General features: G+C 38.7%; 2 protein-coding genes across 2 annotated transcripts; both read right to left on the bottom strand.

Annotated features, from left to right (window-relative positions):
* Window positions 1-1,722: 1,722 nt before the first annotated feature.
* On the bottom strand, window positions 1,723-3,521 carry tas2r201.1 (taste receptor, type 2, member 201, tandem duplicate 1). The gene has a single exon (XM_073854810.1). It carries the CDS (start codon window positions 3,149-3,151, stop codon window positions 2,198-2,200), a length of 954 nt encoding a protein of 317 aa, XP_073710911.1. The 5' UTR covers window positions 3,152-3,521; the 3' UTR covers window positions 1,723-2,197.
* A 222-nt stretch (window positions 3,522-3,743) lies between these two features.
* On the bottom strand, window positions 3,744-23,288 carry heg1 (heart development protein with EGF-like domains 1). Its single transcript, XM_055216365.2, has 14 exons — window positions 23,160-23,288; window positions 22,188-22,507; window positions 16,378-18,396; window positions 13,626-13,736; window positions 12,285-12,407; window positions 12,113-12,204; window positions 11,878-11,933; window positions 11,633-11,793; window positions 11,309-11,443; window positions 11,123-11,165; window positions 8,940-8,977; window positions 6,494-6,581; window positions 6,229-6,406; window positions 3,744-5,029 (listed from the first exon to the last, which is right to left on the bottom strand). The coding sequence occupies exons 2-14, from the start codon at window positions 22,447-22,449 to the stop codon at window positions 4,886-4,888; spliced, it is 3,450 nt and encodes a 1,149-aa protein (XP_055072340.2). The 5' UTR covers window positions 22,450-22,507; window positions 23,160-23,288; the 3' UTR covers window positions 3,744-4,885.
* Between the last annotated feature and the right edge of the window lie 481 nt (window positions 23,289-23,769).

Genomic DNA, 23,769 nt, shown 5'->3' with positions numbered 1-23,769 from the left:
GCTCTTGACTCGACGGAGTCTCGTCGGCAACGTGACGTTGGTACGGACTCAACGGAGTCGTGCCGACGCGCTTGGCACTTGACTCGACGGAGTCTCGTCGGCAACGTGACGTTGGTAGGGACTCGACGGAGTCGTGCCGACGCGCTTGGCACTTGATTCGACGGAGTCTCGTCGGCAACGTGACATTGGGACGGACTCGACGGAGTCGTGCCGACGCGCTTGGCACTTGACTCAACGGAGTCTCGTCAACAACGTCACCTTGGGACGGACTCGACGGAGTCATGCAGACGCGTTTGGCACTTGACTCGACAGAGTCTCGTCGGCAACGTGACATTGGGACGGACTCGACGGAGTCGTGCCGACACGTTTGGCACTTGACTCAACGGAGTCGTGCAAACGCGTTTGGCACTTGACTCGACAGAGTCTCGTCGGCAACGTAACGTTGGGACGGACTCGACGGAGGCGTGCTGACGCGCTTGGCACTTGACTCGACGGAGTCTCGTCGGCAACGTGACGTTGGGACGGAGTCGTCGGAGTCGTGCCGACACGCTTGGCACTTGACTCGAGGGAGTCTCGTCAGCAACGTGACGTTGGGACGGACTCGACGGAGTCGTGCCGACGCGCTTGGCACTTGACTTGACAGAGTCTCATCGGCAACGTTGGGACGGATTCGACACTAGAAAATAACATGTTTACAGCCCTGTACAAAAAGTCATGTATGCGATATGGCCCAAATTGTCAGGGAACTACGGCTCTGTGCAGTTAATGTCGCGCCATCTGAAAACAGCTGATGGCGATTTAATACTAATCAAGGAACCGGCATTACTGACGTGATGCGCGTGGTATCGCATGCGATTTATCCTGCAGCCCTATTGTACAGCCACTGCTGTCACTAAAGTCGAGCTAGGGAGTGTGGTTTCAGCAACCAGACCCCTCAGCTTCACCCACATCCCGCCTCTTTACCCATTTTTGGATATCCGCAAGTGATGCGTGGTGACACACGGCCAAGATTGCGACGGCAGGAACCGCCTACTTTAGTGGGATAGTTCACTTTAAAATGAAAATTCTGTCATCATTTACTCATCCTCATGTTGTTCTAAACCTGTATGAATTTATTTTTTTTTATGTACACAAAAAAAGATATTTTGAGAAATGATGGTAAACACACAGCAGGTATTGACCATTGACTTCCATAGTAGGAATAAAAAAATATAATGGAATCATGGGTACGGTCAACTGTGTGCTTACCATCATTTATTAAAATATTTTCTTCATCATTTATCACAATACTTCCAAAATATTTTTTCCTACTATGGAAGTGAATGGTCACTCTTTGCTGTGTGTTTACCACCATTTCTCAAATTATCTTCTTTTGTGTTTATCAGAATAAAGAAATTCATACAGGTTTACAACAACATGAGGATGAGTAAATGATGACAGAATTTTAATTTTAAAGTGAACTATCCCTTTAAGCTTCAAAAACAATCTTCAGATACCTATGGGTGACATCACAGACACTACGTCTATTAATCTGTGGTTTAAACAAACCGCGCATCATGCAAATGAGCGGTAAAAACAAGATTATGCATTTCGTATTTTCACGGTGATTAAGAACAATAACAGAAAAATACAACTGAATATAAACCCAGATACTGTAGACAGACAGCTAAGCAGAAACCCACACAGAAATCTGATAGTTGAAATATATTTAAAACACACACACATGACAACTGAAAAAATGTAAATGTACTCATACAATCTACAAAGATCAAGGCTTTAAATGTTAAACAATTTCTATCAGTAGGATTTTTTTCAATACACAAGATATAGTCTTAATAAAGAAATCATACTAATTATAGTAATCACCACATCACAGTGTACATTTAGTAAGAACGACCAAACACAAGCAAACATTAAAGAAAAAACATGATTTCTGCTAAATATACCCATATGTGAAAGATTTGTAAAAATGACTGAAGCCCTTTGACATATTGGGGCTTGCAAATGGCAGCAAATAATCTCAAAATACAACAATGTAGTAACATTTCTATAAGTTCTCAGTTTTTACATCTTACCCTAAATGACATACATTTATTTTCACCAGTTAAAAATTCAAATGTTAGCATTTCACTATTTTCTGTTTTACTGTAACAGAAGTTGAAACAACTATTAAAATGTCCATTCCTGTCACCTACATTCAGGTTACTTTGTGAGATAGTCTGACCAATTTTTCCCCAATCTCTACAGCTCGAACTCTGAATTTTGTTTGTCCCACCCCTAGAATGATGGTTGTACCAAAAGAGTAAAAGCCCACAACAGAATACAGTATGTTACCACTTGGATCAAAATAAAATACATTAAAACGAAACATGATTTCATCTGACATTAGCCAAGCTGAGTAGAAAAAGAAAAGCAGAGTTTGTATGATGCTCATTATAGTCACTCTCTTCTGCATCTGGTAATGAAGAGCAGAGGAAGAACTTGAGTCCTCCATCCTCCTCACATGTCTCCATAGATAGAGAACAGTGGAAGTGTTTGATGCCACCATAATGCCAATACCCACAAAAGAATAGATACATCTAAGCCCAATGTCTGTCATTATCAGATAATGTCGGACTCTTAAGCCTTCACTGGTGACATTCAAGGCAACGCTGGATGAATTAAAGTCCACTTGAGGAATGAAAACTCTTCTTGGAAGAACACGCAAAATGAATCCGAATAAAAAGAAGATATTCTCAAAAAACAACATCAAGTACATCAAGAGTTTGATGTGCATCTTCACCCAGATCAAAAAAGGTCGCCGGGTAGGAACAATCTGAAAGTAATAAAATACATTCAGCCCAAGAGAGGCAGTAAAACTTGTCCTCATGGTATAAAGTGTAGCTGCAGATGAAACAACAAATACCCATAGAGACACATCAACAGTGTCATACATAACATACAAAAGGTTAACAATGTTAATAATGAGATTGCAGCCAATAAGCGATCCGAGTAAAACATTAAGAGGTGGCTTTTGTTGGTTTTCTGGTCGTTCCTGTGACGTAAACATGCAGCAGATAAAAAAAATGTTGATCAGGATAGTGGTGACAGAAATGAGCACATTCACTATGGCATATGCCAACGGACCCATTTCAATATCGTAAGAACTCATTTTGGCTTTGGCCACTAAGAGCAACACGTTTTCTTATATACACACCGTGTTAAAGCTCCACCTGTAATTTACATATAGTACATTTATAATGGGCAACGCCTCATTAAAACCTTCAGGAAACATATTACAAAACTATGAAAAATGTTTACATTTAACCCCAGTTAGAGCTATTAATCACTAAACAAATCATAAATGATTTCTATAAACAAATAATGTGCAACTATGGCTCATTTAGCTTTGAACGCTTCATTTTAAAACTGCAATATTTCCTCACGTCAAGGCATCTATTTTTATTTGCATTTTGAAAATGTTTTTAACAAAAGGAGAATGATTCATATAAAATGTATTACAGTCTTAAATGTCTGGGTTATTTTTACCCATAATGGGTAAATATTGGACATTCTGGGTTGTTTTAACTCAACTGCTGGGTTATTATACACCATGGCTGCATGACAACAACCCAACATTGGGTCATTTTTAACCCAGCATGTGTTCTGTCCAATATTTACCCATTATGAGTCAAAAATAACTCAGCCATTTTTAGAGTGTAGGATTGAATTCAAAAATATAATTAAAAACAACACAATACAAATTTTAAACATTATTTACTTTATTTAAAATACAAGTCTGACTACAACGCCAGATTCAAATGACCATCCACAGAGGAGGGGAAATACTAATGAGTTAAAATTCTCTTATATAAAAGTTAAAAATAAAGCGCATCTCATAAACACGTTAGGTAGAATGGACACCTGCCACCAGGTTATGCTTATCCTCTTATGAATCTATAAAAACATATTTTGAAAAAGGGTTTAATGGGGGGATCATTAGGTAACACTACCATATTTTTATCTGAAAAGGAAATCTTAAATAGAATAAATTAGAAAAAACAATGCAGCATTTTGTGTTTTATGATTATTACCGTCGTTCAGACTTGTGGGAATGGGAGTTGTCTTGCTACATTTCTCATGAACAATGCATCCAGAAATATTGTGTATCAAAATCGGACCAGTTTTACCACAGGATTGATCCTCCAGCGTTACTACATCAACTACTCGAAAGCATTAAAGGGACAGTTCACCCAAAATTAGAAAAAGTATCACAGTTTACTCACAGGTGTTTTATAATGCCATAGAAGAACCATTTTGGCTAAATTGTTAACATCTAAAGAACATTTACTATCAAATAATCACCTTTAGTGTTTCACAGAAAGAAATCTGCAAATAAATGACAGAATTTTCATTTTTGGGTGAACTATTCCAGACCAGATCTAATTAACTCACTCGCAAAACCATACCACCTTAAAAACCAGTAGGATAATTAACATATAAATATAATACATTTATGGCATACTCCATTTACATGTGTGAGGAGTTCATAGTGCAAACTTTTATCTTCATAAAAGTTAAAACTGTATCTCAGGCACTTTGTGTTGTTCTCCACCAATCGAGGCTCAATTCACAGACTTTCATTGAAGAAGAAATGCTTGATGGCGGTGAATGAGAACAAAACAATACTCATCAGCTCCACACCAGAAACTACATTGTGGTTCTGTATGGGCAATTGCTAAACTGACCTCGGAAGAGCTCTGTGGCTCTCATCCAGTCTCACACAGTTAATAGTTCTTTCCTGCCAGCTCATTTCACATTCAAAGGCCTTAAGTGGTCATTCTTCAAATCTGTGACGGGTCAAACCACGCTGACAGTTTATGCAGCATCAGCCCAGGTGAGGCCATTAAAAGTAATCTCTTCGTCGTGAATCATCACTTATGAAGGAAGGGTTCCACGAAGCCGGATAGATGCAGGAATGCCGTGAGCCAGGGAGACCGGAGAAAGGATACAGACCATTTCGCTCCAGGTCAGAGTTCCTTAATGCGGCCTGTGAGAGAAAGTAGCAATCACATATCAGCTTTTTATCTACAACAACTTTTGTGTTTATTCTGTCCTAATCTGAGAAAACAAACTGGAACTCTGTTGTCATTGTGACCCAATTTAAAATAAATCACACATCATGAGTTCTGATGCGTTTTTCTGCCCCTTTTGATTGCCAGGATATAATCTGCCCAGATCATTGGCTGTGTTTAAAGAATCAGCCAATGTCTGATAGTGGGGAAAAAATGCTTTTATCTGCCGATACCGATTATAGGTCGATATATTCATGCATCCCTATGTAATAGGTGTAAGATTAGATGTGGATTAGGATTAAAGGATTAGCCCATTTTCTTAAAATAAAATCCAGATAATTTACTCACCACCATGACATCCAAAATGCCGATGTCCCCCCCTGCCCAGCCGAGAAGAAATAATGTTTCTCGAGGAAAACATTCCAGGATTTCTCTCATTTTAAAGGACTCTAAACGATCCCAAACAAGGCACAAGGGTCCCATCCAGCGAAACGACCGTCACTCTTGGCAAGAAAAATCAAAAATTATGCACTTTTAAACCACAACTTCTCGTCTTCCTCCGGGTCTGTGACGCACTAGCTCGACCTCACGTAATTTGTCATCATGTCAAGAGGTCACGGAGGACGTATGCGAAACTACGCCTCAGTGTTTACAAGTGTGGAGAAAGAGGACCGTTCCGACGTTGTTGTATGTGGAATGATACTAATTAATTTCTTTGTGTCAGTTTATTGTTTAAAATGGTCCACACATTTCATATATGTAATACGTAACCTTTCAACGTCATTACGCAATTAAGTGAGGTCGCGCTGGCTCGTCATACAGCTGGAGGAAGAAGAGAAGTTGTTGTTGGAAAGTGCATATTTTTTATTTTTCTTGCCAAAATTGACAATCGTTTCGCCAGACAAGACCCCCATGCCTCGCCTGAGATCGCCCAGAGTCCTTTGAAACTGCAATTTTAAACTGCATTAAAACTTAAAGTGTTGGGGTCCATTAAAGTCCATTAAAATGAGAAAAATCCTGGAATGCTTTCCTCAAAAAACAATTTCTTCCCGACTGAACAAAGAAAGACATCAACACCCTGTATGACATAGTGGTGAGTAAACCATCCGGACCCTTTCCAAGAAAATGGACTAATCCTTTAACTTTGACTACATGTTCACGTGTAATGATGTACCGAATAATAGATGTCCGTCATTTGCAGGAGATTTTTGGTGCTGCCGTTCTCCTGCATCTCTATGGTTTCTCTTCCCCACTCCATGGACACACGGTTACTCTTAGGAAACTCTGCGTAGGGTGACATCTGAAGCTCGCCACTTTTAAAGATGATCTTATTGATGTCATTTTTGTCCTTTCTGTAAAGACAGTGAAGAAAAAGGATTTTAATTGTAATCATTTGTATCAAAAAAATGAAATGGAAGCATGTGTGCTTGATAACTTACTTGCAGCAGGTGACTATAAGAGCGATAATAACAATTAACAGCAGAGCTCCACTGGCAGGACAGACGACCACAGCTATCAGCTTATAGACTGCACATGAACAACATTACATCAACAATCATTTAACATGTGTTTTTACAAGCTTAATATATTAAAGCACACGAGAAAGGGTCCTATTATGTCCATTGACAAGGTCTTAATTTTCTTTTTGTGATGTACTAGAGTAGATTTTCAAGCTTTATTGTTGATTTTACATTATTGCAGCACGTCTCTCTCCAGTCTGTGTGATGCTGTTAACACTCCAGTTAGTTCCAGTCTCTATATTATACACTGTCAGAAAAAAAATGGGCCAAAATATGTACCCCAGCTCAGCTGTTACTGGGGCATTACCCTTTGCACCTAAAGAGTTCATATTAGTATCTCAAAGGTACATATTAGCAGGCACGTGCAGAGGGGGGTGGTGGGTGCCCAAGCACCTGCCCCTTTACCCCTGGATGACCAAAGTGCCCTTTTTGTCAAGGCATTTTTTTTTGCAATTAAATGCCCTTTTGTGAAGGCCTGCCCAATTTAACTATTAGTAAAATTAATAAAAAAATAATTTAGCCGCAAATAAAATTTGTCACATGATGACGTATTGACCTTTTATTGGACAATCTCTTTAGGGAAAGCTCACAGCGCAGCAGCGCCCACACGTGCACGACACGGTGTGCAGTACAGGGAGGATCCCCTTCGAGCCGGCATTGAACCGAAGCGGTATGCTCGTTATATTATTATTATTTTACAAGAACAACGTGAGGAGAGCATGCACAGCTTTTGTTTATTGCTGTCTGTGTGTATTAACATCTTTAGAATGTTAGATGCAAACAGGGCTCTCAAGTCTCACGCATTCGGCGGGAGACACGCATTTCAGGTAGTTCACACGACACACCTTGTATTTCTCACGCTGAAAATAAAACATTCTTCCCATATAAAAACAATGGATGAAGCAAAGGCAGGGACGTTCTCTGCCGGGAGTTCATACAGGTAGCTGTCTCGAGTTTTTAGGTGTGCTCAACTTCACGCAGCAATGCAAGAACAAAACGCACATGACATCAAAGTACCGCGAGAAATATTCGGGAAATCATACGGAGGAGTTTGATTTCAAATCGCTCTCGCGCTGTTCTAATGTCATCCACTTGTCACGCAGAGTTTGTTGGAAGAGCAAGATCCGATGAATACGGTAAAAAAACTCTTACTTTTTGTATCATATTGAATTTACGATTCCTGGACTCGCCTTTGATAAAAGACAATGGGAGCTGATGTTGGTTAATATAGCCATACTCGTGCTAAATTATTAACTCAATCAAAAACTCTCCAGCTTTGCAACCAGTTTTAGTTTACCTGAAAATAAATAAAGTAGTAGAGGCTTCATGAAATGAATGAAAGGAGAGATGAATGTCATTATTTTATTGCCCTGTCATCAAGGCATCAAAGTGTGCAAAAACACAACACAAACACGATTCAAAACTAAAATATGTAGGCTACTCTCTTTGTAAACAATTTTCGAACAGGATTAGAATAGAATAGAATTATATTTTAAATATGACAACAAAAACACAAGCCTGTAAACGTAATAATATCTTAATGTCACAATGCAATATATAATATCATATAATTTCAAAACTGCATATACTGTGTTGACACACACAAACACTAAATGAAATGCACTTTAAGTCGTTTTGGATAAAAGCTGCTGCCAAATGCATAAATATATAGATATAAAACTCAGTCTATATAGATTTTTCTGTCTCACTCTATTTGCAAGGAAAATAAAGAAAAACGTTAGACTTATCATCTTTCTATTCTGTATTACTTTATTATTTGTTTCAGTTGTGTGCTTGCGTGTCAGCGAGCAAAGTGCCCTTTTTATTCTTTGAGCACCTGTCCCTCCAATGGTCTCTGCACGCCCCTGCATATTAGTACCAAATGTATAGGACGTTTCACAATGGTGGGTTTTTATTATGTAATTGTCTGATTAATAATACTACAGAAATTCATTTCAGATGCAATGTGAAACACTTGTCAATCAACCAAATAGCTCTTACAGTGAATGATGAAGTCATTAAAGGGATTGCTACAGAATGAAACACTCAGCTATCTTTTCATATAACAGGTGCAGCCGAATCTTTATCACGTTTATCTTTATTTTAGAACTACGAGCAGTAAACATTAGCCTGTAAAAGTAAAAAATGTGAGCCTGCAGATAAAAAGTACATCAACATTTGCAAGTCTTTCGAAAACAGAACAAAGAAGGATTCGAATATTTGCCTTTGGGGCAAATTTTGTAACTTTGCAAGCCTTTTCACACACTAACTTTAGGTGCAAAATTTAAAAAAGCATAATAGGACCCCTTTAAATGTTTTATTCTTGGTGAAATTTTTATATAAATAAATAAAATTAAAATCTTACAATTACTGCAGTTGAAACCTCCAAATCCAAACATGCACCTGCAGGAATAAAAAAAAATGTTTCTTCAAAAACACATGATGCATAGACAAATACTTATTACATTACCAATCAAACATTTGACCACACTTAAGAAGGTTCACTGTGTAGATTTTAGCAACATCTAGCGGTGAGATTGTGCATTGAGTATTGTGTATAAGATTTTGTTTCTCTCTCCCTGTCTCGTCCTTGATCCCGAGGACAATGAGACAAACAGACCCAGTTTCGGAAAATGTGAAAGCCGGCACACCTGTGATCTACTGGCTGTTCTTCAACGTGATGCCCAGCTGATGCCTGACCAACGACCACCGGCAGAACGCGCTTAATCTCTGCTTAATCTCCTTATCCGTTTCAATGCATATATATATATATCTCCCAAGGGTTTTTCCCTCCTAGGACTTTTTTTACTTCCCCGGCTAAAAAGTCCGGGGGTTTATGATTCATAGCTGCAGCAAATTTTGCTGCCTGTGCTATCGTGTATTATGTTGTGCTATCTGTCGATTTTCTGTGCTTTTCACTGCTTCTATTAATGTAAAGCTGCTTTGATACAATAACCAAATTGTGAAAAGCGCTATATAAATAAAATTGAATTGAATATTGCAACCAATGGCTCCCTCAACAGTAGTGTCGCTTGATATGCCCCATAGTGAGATTGTCCTATTGTCAGCCTGTGAAAATGTATTGGGGGGGCCAATAGTTTACTCAATTATCTGTTCACTTTCTACTCATTTACTGAGTTCATGTCCGAGCACGAGTCCAAGACGCATGCATTACAGAGTTCAGGTGCGAGATGGAATCCGTGCGTGCATGTAAAGTCCAATTTATAGTTGTGCGTAAGGTCTACACCATAGGTTATCTGTAGCCGCTGCGTAGCATGACATGGGCCTCGTCAATTTTTTAACAGGGCGTCAGTTCTACGCGGATTTCAAGTGCTGTGATTGGTCCACTAGAACACCTCCCGTCAGGTAAAAAAAACTGCATAGGTATTTCTGTTTGCGATGGTGAGAACAAAAATGGACCAAGTTGAGGAGTCATTTAACTCAAACTGCAACATTAGTCGCCGTTTATTTACTTCCATCACTGCTGGTCATCTCAAAACATACACAACAAGCTGCTGTTTCTTCTTCGCTTGACCGTCTTTATTGACGGTCACGCTGCTTCTGTGGTTACATGTGTGGATACTGCCTACCAGTGGTCTGCATGTGTGTTTGCACGTCGACACGGACAATGATGCAAAAGTATAAATGAAAACCGCAGCTACGCACAACTATATTGAACCCTTTACAAGCTCTCTCATGCAAAGTGAAGCCCACAAACCATCTCAAGCGGGGAAAAGCATGCAATGCGCATGTTAATTTGAAACTATGATAATAATAAAAATCATAAAGTCGTCATAAAGGCCGGCTATCGGCCATATGTAGATAGTATAGTCTTAACGGCACAACCCTAGTCCATAACTCACTTTCAAAATGCATAGAGAAGCTACAGTAGCTGCCACAGGACAAACATGTCATTGTCTGAGACAACGTAGTGACAAAATGCTCTCTATAGGACAGTTTGTCCATTAAGGGCTACTGTAGAAACATAACGGCACAAAAAAGCGAACTTTAATGTAAGGGGACCCGCGATGTATATAGATAAAACGGCTAATTTTAAGGTAATAAAACAATACAGTTCATTACCCTACTGAAAAATCCAGCTACGACCAGCATAAGCTGGTGAGCTGCTTTTAGCTGGTCTCCAGCTTGGTTTTAGCTGGTTTTGCTGGTGTAGGAAGCTGGTTTTGCTGGTGTAGCAAGCTGGTCTAGCTGTGTTTTGATCACTTTTTAAGCTGGTCTAGCTGGATTTAGCTGGTCAGGCTGGAAGACCAGCTGGCCCACCAGCATGACCAGCTTTTTCATGCTGGGAGGACCAGCTTAGACCAGCTACTGCCACCTTATACCAGCTAAAACCAGCTACCAGCTTATGCTGGTCTTAGCTGGATTTTTCAGTAGGGTATGTAGGTTCTTTGTACACCACTAATAATATAGTATATTATATTGCATTTCTGTCAAGAGATCCTTCTAAAAGTTACACAATGCACCTTTAATTAAATTCATATTCACATTAATAGTTTTTTTAAATACATTTACAAATCAAATACTTACTCAACACAGTTTCCATTAACAAGCTGAAGTCCATCTCCACAGTCTAAAAAAACATCAGGAGAAATAATAAAATTGGCAATCTTTGCCACTGTTGAAGATATTAATGTGTACAGTAATTCGACACATATCCAGCCATGTAGAAGTAGTCAACTAGAAAAGTACAAATGAAAAAGGTGCATGCTGTACCTCTGCAGGTCATGTCTCCTGGGTTCTTTTTGAAGTACCCTGGATGGCACTGGCAGTACGGGATCCCGTTCACATCCGTGCACTCAGAGTGTTGGAGTTCACACTCGGTTTTTTGAGCCAAGCACAAACTCTCCGCTAAACACAGAGAAATTAATTGGACCAAATGGTTTCTCAGTGATAAGAATCAAGGTTTCCAAAATATTATTGAAGAAAAAACATGCCCTTCAAAGACAATGTTATCATGTCTCTGAAGTGCTGGACTAGACTCAAAGGAAGAAAGCAGGGTTTGGAGATAAGACAATGTGGGCGCTGACTGAGTGGTACCGTGATAGGACAGCTGGTGCTGAAGTTTTATGGTGCAGTGCGAGTACGTCCGGCTGCAGTTGTTCAAATACATCTGGATGCTGTTGTAGATGTCAGAGCTGGTCACATTGGTGGAGAGTAAAAACATGTTCACTGCTGACATCTGCACACCTTCACCATCTCTGCACAGGAAGGACACAATCATAAACATGAGGTGACAAAGAACAGATCCTCGATTCACATCCTAAAGTAGGATTCGTACTCACTTTTTACTCAAAGTCGTACGTCTGTAACCGTGGAAGATGGAGAGAGATGCGTTGAGCTGGAACAAAACCCACAAATGTCAAACAGTCTGTGGCAGATGAATACATCACTTTATCACGTTCAACCAATCGTATCTCCATTTCCCTAATGACTACTGCGAAGCACTCTGCATAAAGGGATTTGGCTATGTGTTTTAAAGATGGATAGGACAGGTGTCTACAGTAAGATTGAGCATACCAGCTGTAGGATCTCTCTTTGAAGGTCATGCGGATTTGAATTTTTAAGCTGCATCGAGTTGTTCACGGTGAAGGTGCCCAGGAAGGTCTTCACTGGAGGGTGAAGGCAAAACATAATCAGTAAGGACAGCTATAGAGCATTGGCATAATATCTTTATGTGCTGTCCACCTACCTTGTGTACAGCTTCGGCCATCCTCCAGATCAAAGCCAAGGGCACATTCACAGCTAAAAGACCCATTTGTGTTAATACACATTGAACCCTGAGGGCACGGACTGCTCACACACTCATCCACATCTGTAGAAAAACACACAATCCAATCAATCCATGAATCCATGTTTGCTTTACAATCTTGCTTTATGCTTTTAAACAGCTTGAATGTAACACTACACCTTTGCCTTATTTAATATGCAAAGATCTATGCATATGCATATTAGTCCCCACCTCTACTCAATTGCACAGCTCGAATCATATTCCCATAGACCCCCATGTTAAAATGCCCAAGTGTACAGTAGAAAACAATATACAGCCTGCTACAAAAAAATATTTTGAGTCTTTATAGCTAATGTTGCCCTTCATGACAACTGTGAAGAGGGTGAATTTTTTTGTTGTAACTCATCCGTTATATTAAATTATATTAAGCCTTAAAGTTCTGCATAATTAAGGACGTGGCCACTTGATTGAGGGGTGAACTGCCACTGCTGTCACTAGAGTCGAGCTAGGGGGGCATGGTTTCAGCAACCAGCCACCTCAGCTTCACCCACGTCCCGCCTCTTTACTCGTTTTCGGATATCTGCGACTGCGAGTAATGCGCGGTGACACACGGCCAAGATGGCAACGGCAGGCATTGCCTAGACGCCTACTTTAAAGGCGGAGTCCATGATGTTTGAAAGCCAATGTTGATATTTGAAATCATCACCTAAACAAACACGCCCCTACCCCAATAGAATCTGGACCTTCTGTTGATAGACCCACCCCACACATACGCAACCCGGCAGGGATGTCGGTTAGTAGACACGCTCCTTACTGCTGATTGGCTATAAGTGTGTTTTGGTAGTCAGCCCGTCTCCTTTTCCAAAGCGTTTTTCAAACATTGTGGACTCCGTCTTTAAGCTTCAAAAACGATCTTCAGAAACCTATGTTTCGGGTGACGTCACGGGCAGTACGTCCATCTTTTTTATAGTTTCAGACACATAACTGCTAATCCCCGTTTCACAATGCAAACATAAACTGCTGAATGTCACTTCAGTGCCACCGAGTCTATGCAATTTCCCATACATAATATCTATGGCTCGAACTACCGATCCAGTCATTCAGCTGTGATGAAGTGATTGGTTACATGTTTGTGATGTAGGAAATCAAGGCGATTTCAAACCGCGGTTTTGAGACTGTCTTTGGTAATCTCCAACTTTATAGAGAATATACTCAGCTATGGTATGCATGGTGGATGAATTTGCACATGGTTGGTCTTCACAACAACTTTAATTAAGAGTTACAGCACCCAAATTTGCTTACCCTTAGTACAGGAAGGTCCAGTCCATGCAGGCAGACACTGGCAGTGATTTCCCTCAGCCGTTTGAACACACTGGCCTCCATTAGCACAAGTTTCAGGGCTACAGACATTACCTTAAAATGCAAGAAAATGTTAATATTATTTAAAAATCTCAAATCTCAGACATAAAAACAGACTGACTAATAGCATATTTCTTTCCAATACGGTGCATAATTTGAGATATTATTCATGTTCATTGAATAAAAGGTGGGGGGAAGTAACGAATGGACCATTTACATTTAAGCACTTTGGCAGATACTTTTATCCAAAGCGACCTTTAATGTATTCAAGCTATACATTTTTATCTGTATGTGTTCCCTGGAATCGAACCCACAACTTTTTGCATTGCTAACACAATTCTCCACCAATTGAGCTACAGGAACACTTTGGCGTGGTTTCCTGGACAGGGTTTAGATTAATCCTGGACTAGGCCTTGGTTATATTAGGACATTGAAGTTTTTACAAACAAACCTTACAACAACAAAAAAACAATACTGGTGTACGTATGTACAGTTCAAGGTGTTTTTAAATGAAGGCAGCTCAAACATGCATTTTAGTCTGGGACTAGGATAAACCCTGTCCGGAAAACCTCCTTTTTAAGTTTAACATTTGTGACCCTGGCCCAAAAAAGCAGCCTTAAGCAGCACAGCTATATTTGTAGCAATAGCCAAACATACATTGTATGAGTTATCAAATTATTTTATGCCAAAAATCATTAGGATATTTAGTAAAGATCATGAAGATATTTTTTTTTAAATCCATTTAAGATAAATTTACTGTAGAAAATAAAGCAAAACTTTTATTTTTGTTGGTGGATGCAGTGCTAAGGGCTTTATTTGGACAACTTTAAAGGCGATTTTCTCAATAGTTAAAATTTTTGCACGCTTAGATTCCAGATTTTTTAAATAGTTGCATCTTGGCCAAATATCCTAACTAACCAAACATCATTGGAACGCTTATTTATTTAGCTTTTAGATGATGTATGAATCTCAATTTCAAAAATGTAACCTTATGAGTGGTTTTGTGGTCCAGGGTCACGTTTATTCATTTATCAGATAGCTTTATCAAAAATGAAGAATAACTGGAATAGAGAAGTCCTGAAATAAAAAATTCCATGATTCAGAAGTTTAAAACAGCACAGACTAGAAAGATGATGATAAGAGTACATTGTAAAACATACTGGGGTGTTTCATCCCCTTATTGGGTCAAACATGGACTTTTCTAGGGTGAATTAAGGAATTTGATTTTACAGTATCTCACGAAATTGAGTACACCCCTCACATTTTTATAGTATTGTCCCTTAAAAAAAATACTAAAATGGTTGCAGAAATGTGAGGGACTTACTCACTTTTGTGACATCCAGTATTTTACCCAACCACAACCCAGTATTTTGTGCCGTGTTAGATATCCTTAAAGGATTAGTCCATTTTCTTAAAAAGAAATGCAGATAATTTACTCACCACCATGTCATCAAAATGTTGATGTCTTTCTTTGTTTAGTCGAGAAGAAATTAAGTTTTTTGAGGAAAACATTCCAGGATTTTTCTTATTTTAATAGACTTTAATGGACCCCAACACTTAACACTTAACTTAACAGTTTTTTCAACTGAGTTTTAAAGGACTCTAAACGATCCCAAACGAGGCATAAGGGTCTTTTCTAGAGGAACGATTGTCATTTTTGGCAAGAAAAATAAAAAATATGCACTTTCCAACCACAACTTCTCGTCTATCTCCGGTCCTGTGACGCGCCAGCACAACTTCACGTAATACGTCATCACGCCAAGAGGTCACGGATGATGTATGCGAAACAACGCCCCAGTGTTTACAAGTGTGGAGAAAGAGGACCGTTCCGACGTTGTTGTATGTCGAATGATACTAATTAATGTCTTTGTGTCTGTTTATTGTTTAAAATGGTCCGCAAATGTACGTTTCATATATGTAACACGTGACCTTTCCACGTCATTACGCAATTACGTGAGGTCGCGCTGGCTCGTCACACAGCCGGAGGAAGACGAGAAGTTGTTGTTTAAAATAGCATATTTTTAATTTTTAAGTGTTGAGTTATGGGTTAGGTGTTGGGGTCCATTAAAATGAGAAAAATGCTGGAATGTTTTCCTCAAAAAACATAATTTCTTCTTGACTGAACAAAGAAAGACATCAACATTTTGATAACATGGAGGTAGTAAATTATTTGGATTTTTTTTAAGAACATTGACTAATCCTTTAATCTATAATGTTAAGTGTAGGGTCATCCGTAACCCTAAATACGTAAAAAAAAAATTGTGCACTTGACTTCGCGAACACAAACAGTCCCAATAAGAATGCAACACTGACTACTGGTGTTGCAAGCTGATATATATATATATATAGATATATATATATATATATATATATATATATATATATATATATATATATATATATATATATATATATATATATATATATATATATATATATATATATATATATATATATATATATATATATATATATAACAATATAAATATGTGACACTGTCTGTGTGCTAGTAAGTTTGATTTCTATCACATATTTCACATTTGACATAATCTTACTCATGCAATACTAAAGATATCAAGGTTATATGGTTCTTTACATTATGTAGGATGATTTTATAAAAAAAATAACTTCAGCTGGGTTATTATCACAGACTGGGTGACATAAAACAAATATAAATACCAAAAGACAAACACACCTGGTGAAGAAGGGGTTGTCCTTGAAGGCATCTGTGTGGTTGTCATTCCCATCTCTGTGGTACCTTTGTCTGTGTGACTCCTGGTAGTAAATACCACGGTACCCTTGATTGGAGTGTTCTTGCTGTAAGGTGTCGTGGCACGGCTGTCCTGCCCAGTGGTGTTCCCTGGTGTGGCCGTGCTTGTTTCTAAGTGCAAGGTGGTGGCATCAGCAGAATCAGATGTACTGGGTGCATGTGGTCTACTGGTAGGGGAAGTAGGCAGATGCTGGGTTGTGTAGGATGTCGTCTGCAACACCTGAACAGTGGTAGCGGGCGTAGTGTGCTTTGTTTCAGCTGGCGTGGGGGTGCTAGGCTGGAGCTGACGGGTGGTGACTGGAGCAGTCACGGTGATGGTGGCACTGTTCACAGTAGATGCTTCATAAGTGGTTTCTTCTGTAAGTTGTGGCTTTTGAGTTGTAGGGGCAGCAGATGTCGACAGGACCTCCGTGCTGGTCGGATCATCAGTTTTGGAAAAGAAAGGTGGTCGCTGAGTAAGGAACTTGGTAAACGAGTCATCAGTTGTGGTGGGTGCATCATTAAATGTTGGTGTCGCAGTGGTCAAGCCTTGAATTGTTGTGTCATCCATTGTATGGTCAGCATCGTCAGGCTGCTTTTGACTACTGGAGCTGACAGATCCAGTAGAGAACTCTGTAGAAGATTCAGTGTCCATAGTATCAGTCACTGTGGTTTCACGGTTATCCTGAGATGTACTGGAGACATTGTGTGTATAAGGGGGCATGGAAGACACAGACCCACTGGTTTCGGTATAAGATGTCTCACTACTCGTTGATATGACACCAGTCTCTGTTTTACCACCGTCGATTAATGTGAAAGGTAGTGTGGAATTTGGGCTGTCATCCTGCTCTGTGACAAAAGGTTGTCTTGTATGTGACTCGGTGCCTTGAGACACCTGTGGCTCCCCTGTCTCTAAAAACTGCCCATAAGTTGCATTGGTGGTATTATGACCTCCAGATGCTGTAAATTCACCTTGTACAGTTCTCGCCTGCCCATGAGTGGACCCCAATGTCCTCTCCTCCCAGCTGGACGTTAGAGACACATCCTCAGATGTACTGGAGTCATTTGTGTAAGAATATGTGCTGTTAGAAGTCACAGAGAGCAGTGTGCGTTCTCCAATGCGACTGGTGGTGGAGATGTAGGTGCTATCGGTGTGAGATACAGAATCAGTGCTGTCTGTGTCCACGTAATGCTTTCTTAGGTCCGTTACTGGAATGTCTCGCACAGTCCGTGTCTCCGTCACTAAATGACGTTCCTCTGTGAGCGATGGAAAAGAACTGCTGCCATAGGATGCTTCAGATGTACCTTCCCAACGTGTAGTGGCATTATGGGTGACCTCTTTTTTGGATAGTAAAGGTTTAGTGGATCCATCTTTAGTGGAGGTCATCTGAGTTGTCCAGTATGCTGTGGCATTATGGGTGACCTCTTTGTTGGATAGTAAAGTTTTAGTGGATCCATCTTTAGTGGAGGTCATCTGAGTTGTCCAGTCTGCTGTGGCATTATGGGTGACCTCTTTGTTGGATAGTAAAGGTTTAGTGGATCCATCTTTAGTGGAGGTCATCTGAGTTGTCCAGTCTGCTGTGGCATTATGGGTGACCTCTTTGTTGGATAGTAAAGGTTTAGTGGATCCATCTTTGGTGGAGGTCAGCTGAGTTGTCCAGTCTGCTGTGGCATTATGTGTGACCTCTTTGTTGGATAGTAAAGGTTTAGTCGATTCATCTTTAGTGGAGGTCATCCGAGTTGTCCAGTCTGCTGTGGCATTATGGGTGACCTCTTTGTTGGATAGTAGAGGTTTAGTGGATCCATCTTTAGTGGAGGTCAGCTGAGTTGTCCAGTCTGCTGTGGCATTATGGGTGACCTCTTTGTTGGATAGTAAAGGTTTAGTGGATCCATCTTTAGTGGAGGTCATCTGAGTTGTCCAATCTGCTGTATTTGTGGAAATGTGGGATGTTTTTTCTGTATATCCTAAAAATAAAACAAAAATTGTGTATTAGACACGATGTATTGCAAAAAATTATGATTATGATGAACTTATTGTAAATACAATGAGTCGCACCACCACTAGGGTGCGCTTCACATGGTATGAGCCTTGGGAAAGCTCAGGAACTGTGTGAGATGTTTTCAGAAGTGACTGCGGATGTAATGAGTTTGGGTGGAGAACAATTGGCAGCCATGCTCGTCTAACCTAACAAAAGCTTGGGCCCTAAAAATGGAGGGGGTTTGACCCATCGGGACCTGCTGTTTCCTTCCTTCAGCTGACCTAGCAAAGTCCATATTACAGCAATGCCACTGACTGCATGGAGTTCATACACAGGCAAAATTAAATGAAGTGGATCTCAGACTGCATAGGGAAATTTATTTTAAGAGGGTAGTACAAAAAAACCCTAATGGACAGAAATAACAGTATGGGGAACATAATAGCCCCCTTTAGAAATGATACGGTACGTTTAAAATTATGTAAATGATAAAACAAGAGTTTACCCCTTTACATATTTTGCAGCTTTGATCTAGTATTTTTACTTTCCAGATTTGGTTTCTTCGAAAAGTCCATTAGTTATGTACTGTAATGATTTGAGTAAGTCACACCCTCCTAGTCATTTTGTAATAGTGAAAACTACAAAATGGCAAAAAAGGTCATACATCTGTTTGTAGCTATCGCCCCAAACAAGTTTCCACAATTTTAAATCTGCTGATAATAAAAACTTATTCAAACTCAAAGTTGATTTATACTGTGGAAAGCTGTGATATGTTTTGGGATCATGTCAGAAATAAAATCATAAAAATAATGTAGCTTGCATTCCATGGTTCTTACAATGTTTCAAGTCACCCACACTGATGGTGTTAGAGAAAAAACTTTGCTTGTTTTTTGTCCAACACAATACAAGAATGCACCCACTCACATCTGCTTAAGTCTGAATATAATATTTGTATATTTGTATACAATTTATTTTCTATGATAAAAATCTAACAATTTACAATAAGGTGTCTTAGTGAACATTAGCAAATGCATTAACTAACATAAACAAACAATGAACAATATAGTTTTTAAACATGCATTAATTCTTGTTAATGTTAATACAGTTATTCATGTTAGTTCATAGTGCATTAATTAATGTTAACAATAACAATGCTTGATTGTATGAAATGTATTAGTAAATGCCGAAAAATAACATAAACTAGAAATAATGAATGCTTTGAAAGTATTGTTCATTGTTAGTAGGGCTGCTTGATTATGGGCAAAATCAGAATCACGGTTATTTTGGTAAAATGATTTTCAAGATTACTCAGTGACAGAACATGCATTTATTTATTTAACCTTTTTATTAAAGGGATAGTTAACCCAAAAAAAGAAAATTCTGTCACCATTTACCAAACCGTTCATGGACCCCATTTACTTCAATAGTATTCTTTTTCCTACTATGGAAGTGAATGGGGTCCACGAACGATTTGGTTAGAAACATTCCTCGAAATACCTTAATTCGAGTTCATCAGAACAAAGAAATGTATAAGTGTTTGCAACAACATGAGAGTGAGTAAATGATGACAGAATTTTCATTTTTGGGTGAACTAAGTGTTGCAATATAGGCTACACGTGTCAAAGCAGCGGTGCCTTCGAGGTGCCTTACAAATACATCAGTCCAGCAGCATGCAATTTATATTTTAATTGCACAATAACTGTTTTACCTCGATTATCCTGTTTTTGTTATAGTTTGATTCAAAAATTGAAATTGAAAATCAAAAACGAGTAATTGCACAACCCTAACTGTTAGTTCATGTTAGCTAATGCATTAACTAATTGTTAAAGGAATAGTCTACTCATTTTCAATATTAAAATATGTTATTACCTTAACTAAGAATTGTTGATACATCCCTCTATCATCTGTGTGCGTGCACGTAAGCGCTGGAGCGCGCTGCGACGCTTCGATAGCATTTAGCTTAGCCCCATTCATTCAATGGTACCATTTAGAGATAAAGTTAGAAGTGACCAAACACATCAACGTTTTTCCTATTTAAGACGAGTAGTTATACGAGCAAGTTTGGTGGTACAAAATAAAACGTAGCGCTTTTCTAAGCGGAACTATATTTTATGGCGTAATAGCACTTTTGGGAGTACTTCGACTCGGCGCAGTAACACCCTCCCTCTCCCATTATGAGAATGAGAAGGGGAGCGGACTTTTCAGGCGAGTCGAAGTACAACCTTCAAATACAACCTTATTTCAATGTGTTACCAACAAGATCCATATTTCTCAGATCACATTAATACCTATACTGTATGTGTTTTAAAAGGCTTTTTATCAAAGAACATCATGATATCCAAATCTAAGCTTGATCCTATGATACATACAGACTGGATAAAGACCAAAACCATCTCAAAATAAAGACAATTTAGAAGTAAAACTGTTACATTTGTAGTTTAAATTCATGTTTTAATCCATGTTATGACCTGGTTCAAATATTGGTCTCTCCGAAACATTAATGTGTGTTTTACTTCTAACCAAACATACATCCAAATTGCACCATAATAAAACATGAAAGCACATATTAGATGTGTAATCAGGTGCACTGCCAGTGGAGTACTTTATGGCCAGTTCCCAACATCTAAATTTCATCATTAAACCATACACTTAATGTCAAAATTTAATTAAATGGAGCTTGACTGAGCAAGGTAAGGTTTAAGACTGCCCCAAGATTTATAATGTGCTATGTTGTAGTTGCATAATTTATTCAAAGCCCAAAACAGTGACTAGAAAGACTGGAGAAAACTTGTTGGTTTAAAAAAGTCCAGGATTACACCCATGCTTGTGTTATTACAGCCTGGTACCCAATTCATGTGTCACCATTCGACGGTATAGTTATACTTATATCATCTTATTTTGTGATGGAGATAATGCAATAATGCTCCATTCATTAACAACAATAGATTAGCTAACATTAACTTATATTTATAAGTTATAGAGTAAACATATTTTTAAGCCAACTGTTCATTGTTGGTTATGTTAATTAATTGAGCATTAACTAATACTAACATATGGTAGGCTAATTATGTATTAGCAAATGTCTATTTAACTTTAAGATTAATGCTCGCAAGTAACTAATGTTGCTGTTACCAACATACAACACTGAAGTATACTGTCTTTAATATTATTATATTAAACTGTAGTATACTGTACTGTAACAGGATTTAATACACATTGATAATGTAGCTATACTTTAGTATAATTTTTGTTTACTATGGTGAGGTTTTAAAACTCAATAGTATCTAAACATTTTACCACAGTATTTCAAAAAGTAACCCATACAACATTACTGTAAATCTTATCTATACATTGAGTTCACCATCATGCAAATGCTTCAAGACAACACGTCTAAAAAACTGCAACGTGTTTATTTTAACACAACGTGAACTTCGCGGATGAAACTGCCGTAAACTTTAGTAACTTATTTGCTATAGTAAACTGTAGTAAAAGTCATAGATACTAGTGTTTTTAACCTTACCATAGCAAATATCAAAGTAACGTTATACTATAGTGTTTACTGCAGTATTCTAGTTAATACTACAGAATATTGCAGCGTACTTAAAATAACATACTGCATATGTACTACAGTACACTGTACTAAAGTAAACTACTGTATTTTCCCATAAAGATTTAAATGAACTGTGTCGCTGCACTGAGGGTGTGTTTCTAACCTCAAGTTGCCTACAGTATGTAAACAGCAGATTAGGGCATCACAGGAGCGTGCACCTCATGTCTTACCAGTTCGTGCTCCAGTTGTCGACACACTGGCGGGAATGTCCGTCATCTCCTCAGCGGTCGTCACTAACGTTACTGCATCTCCGTCCGGCCGAGAGGTCGTTTGTTTTAAGCTAACGTTAGCTGTATTAGAAAACGTTTCGGTACTCAACGGGATATCGGTGTCCGTTTCTGTTGTAAAACTTTTAACAGCTGCAGTACGGAGGACGAGCAAAAAGAGCGTGAACGCCACATGATGAGCGCGTCTCCGGGCACACGTTTCCATCGTAAATGCGACCGGGCGTGCTTCCTATGAAATGAAAGGCCGTCCGGGTCACCATCGGTAGTGATGGTCGCTTTCGAAGCACTGCTTTCATGAGGCTTCGAAACATTTACGAATCTTTTGTTTCGAATCAGTGGTTCGGAGCTTGTTTCAAACTGGCCCAAGTCACGTGATTTTAGCAAACGAGGCTTCATTACGTCATAACTGTTTCGAAACGTTTCGAAAATCCGATGGTTCACCACTAGGGGGAGTTGATCACATGACCAGTGTCTAATAAGTTTAGGTGAACTCGGGTCAGTTTTATTATGAAAGTTCATTAAACATTTATCCTTCTGACTAATAACACTGCCATGTTGTCTACTTTTGGTTTATAGACAGATTTAATGACAAAAATGTGCATAATTAAAAGGGTAGTTAGTTTTATTCAGTTGTTTGCCCTAAATTAAACTAAAAACACATAATAGACTTTTAACTATGTCTTAATTAAGTTAAATACTTTTTTTAACATATTTTAATAAAAATCTTGCTATTATTTTGTAAAAAAAAGTGTAAAATGTTTCGCCACATCTGCTTTTACACTATTTTGACCAGCAGGGGTCGCCAGCGTGTGTGGGTTTCGAACGGCTTCGAAAAACTGAATCAATTTTCGAAGCAATTGGTTCAATTGATTCGAAGCTTCGAAAAGCTTCGTTTCTCCCATCACTAACCATCGGAAAGTCGCTTTAACGGTTTGCCATTTAAAAAAGTGTCTTACGAGGGTTTAAAAGTTGGAGTTGACGGGGTGTAGCGGTTTTATTTCGGACATTGAGAGTGAGAAACAGGAGCAACTGGTGACTCCTCCCCTCGGGCAGACGATAGCGGTTTCCACCCCATTCCTCAGGAGGAGACAACTCACTTCACTCTTATCGCTGTCAGATCAGATGTTGCCACAACAGGTGGAAATCTAACTTGAAGTCTGAATCAAAACCAAATACTTGCAATAAATATGTACACTCTTTAAAAAAAAAAAGGGTATTTAAAAAATCCATAAACTTTATCCAACACAAGTAACTTTTTGTGCAATAAAATGGTTCTGTGGATGTTAAAGGTTCTTTATGGAACCATACAGCTGGACTTTGAAAAGTTTTGGGGTATTATTTTAAAGCATGGATCTACTATTTTCTGCTATTTATTAATTGTACAAATCTACACATATCTTTTTCATATTTAATTGCACTTGCCAATTTGCACAGTCCTACCATATACACTTCTGGTAAATGCTAAACGAAATTTTGTTGCTGTATAACTGTACTATGCAATGACAATAAAGTTAGATCTATCTAT

The sequence above is a fragment of the Misgurnus anguillicaudatus genome, chromosome 17 (genome assembly GCF_027580225.2).
Source record: "Misgurnus anguillicaudatus chromosome 17, ASM2758022v2, whole genome shotgun sequence".
Classification (NCBI taxonomy): domain Eukaryota; kingdom Metazoa; phylum Chordata; class Actinopteri; order Cypriniformes; family Cobitidae; genus Misgurnus; species Misgurnus anguillicaudatus.
Note: the sequence above shows the minus strand (reverse complement) of the source record. Positions and strands in the feature narration are given on the sequence as shown.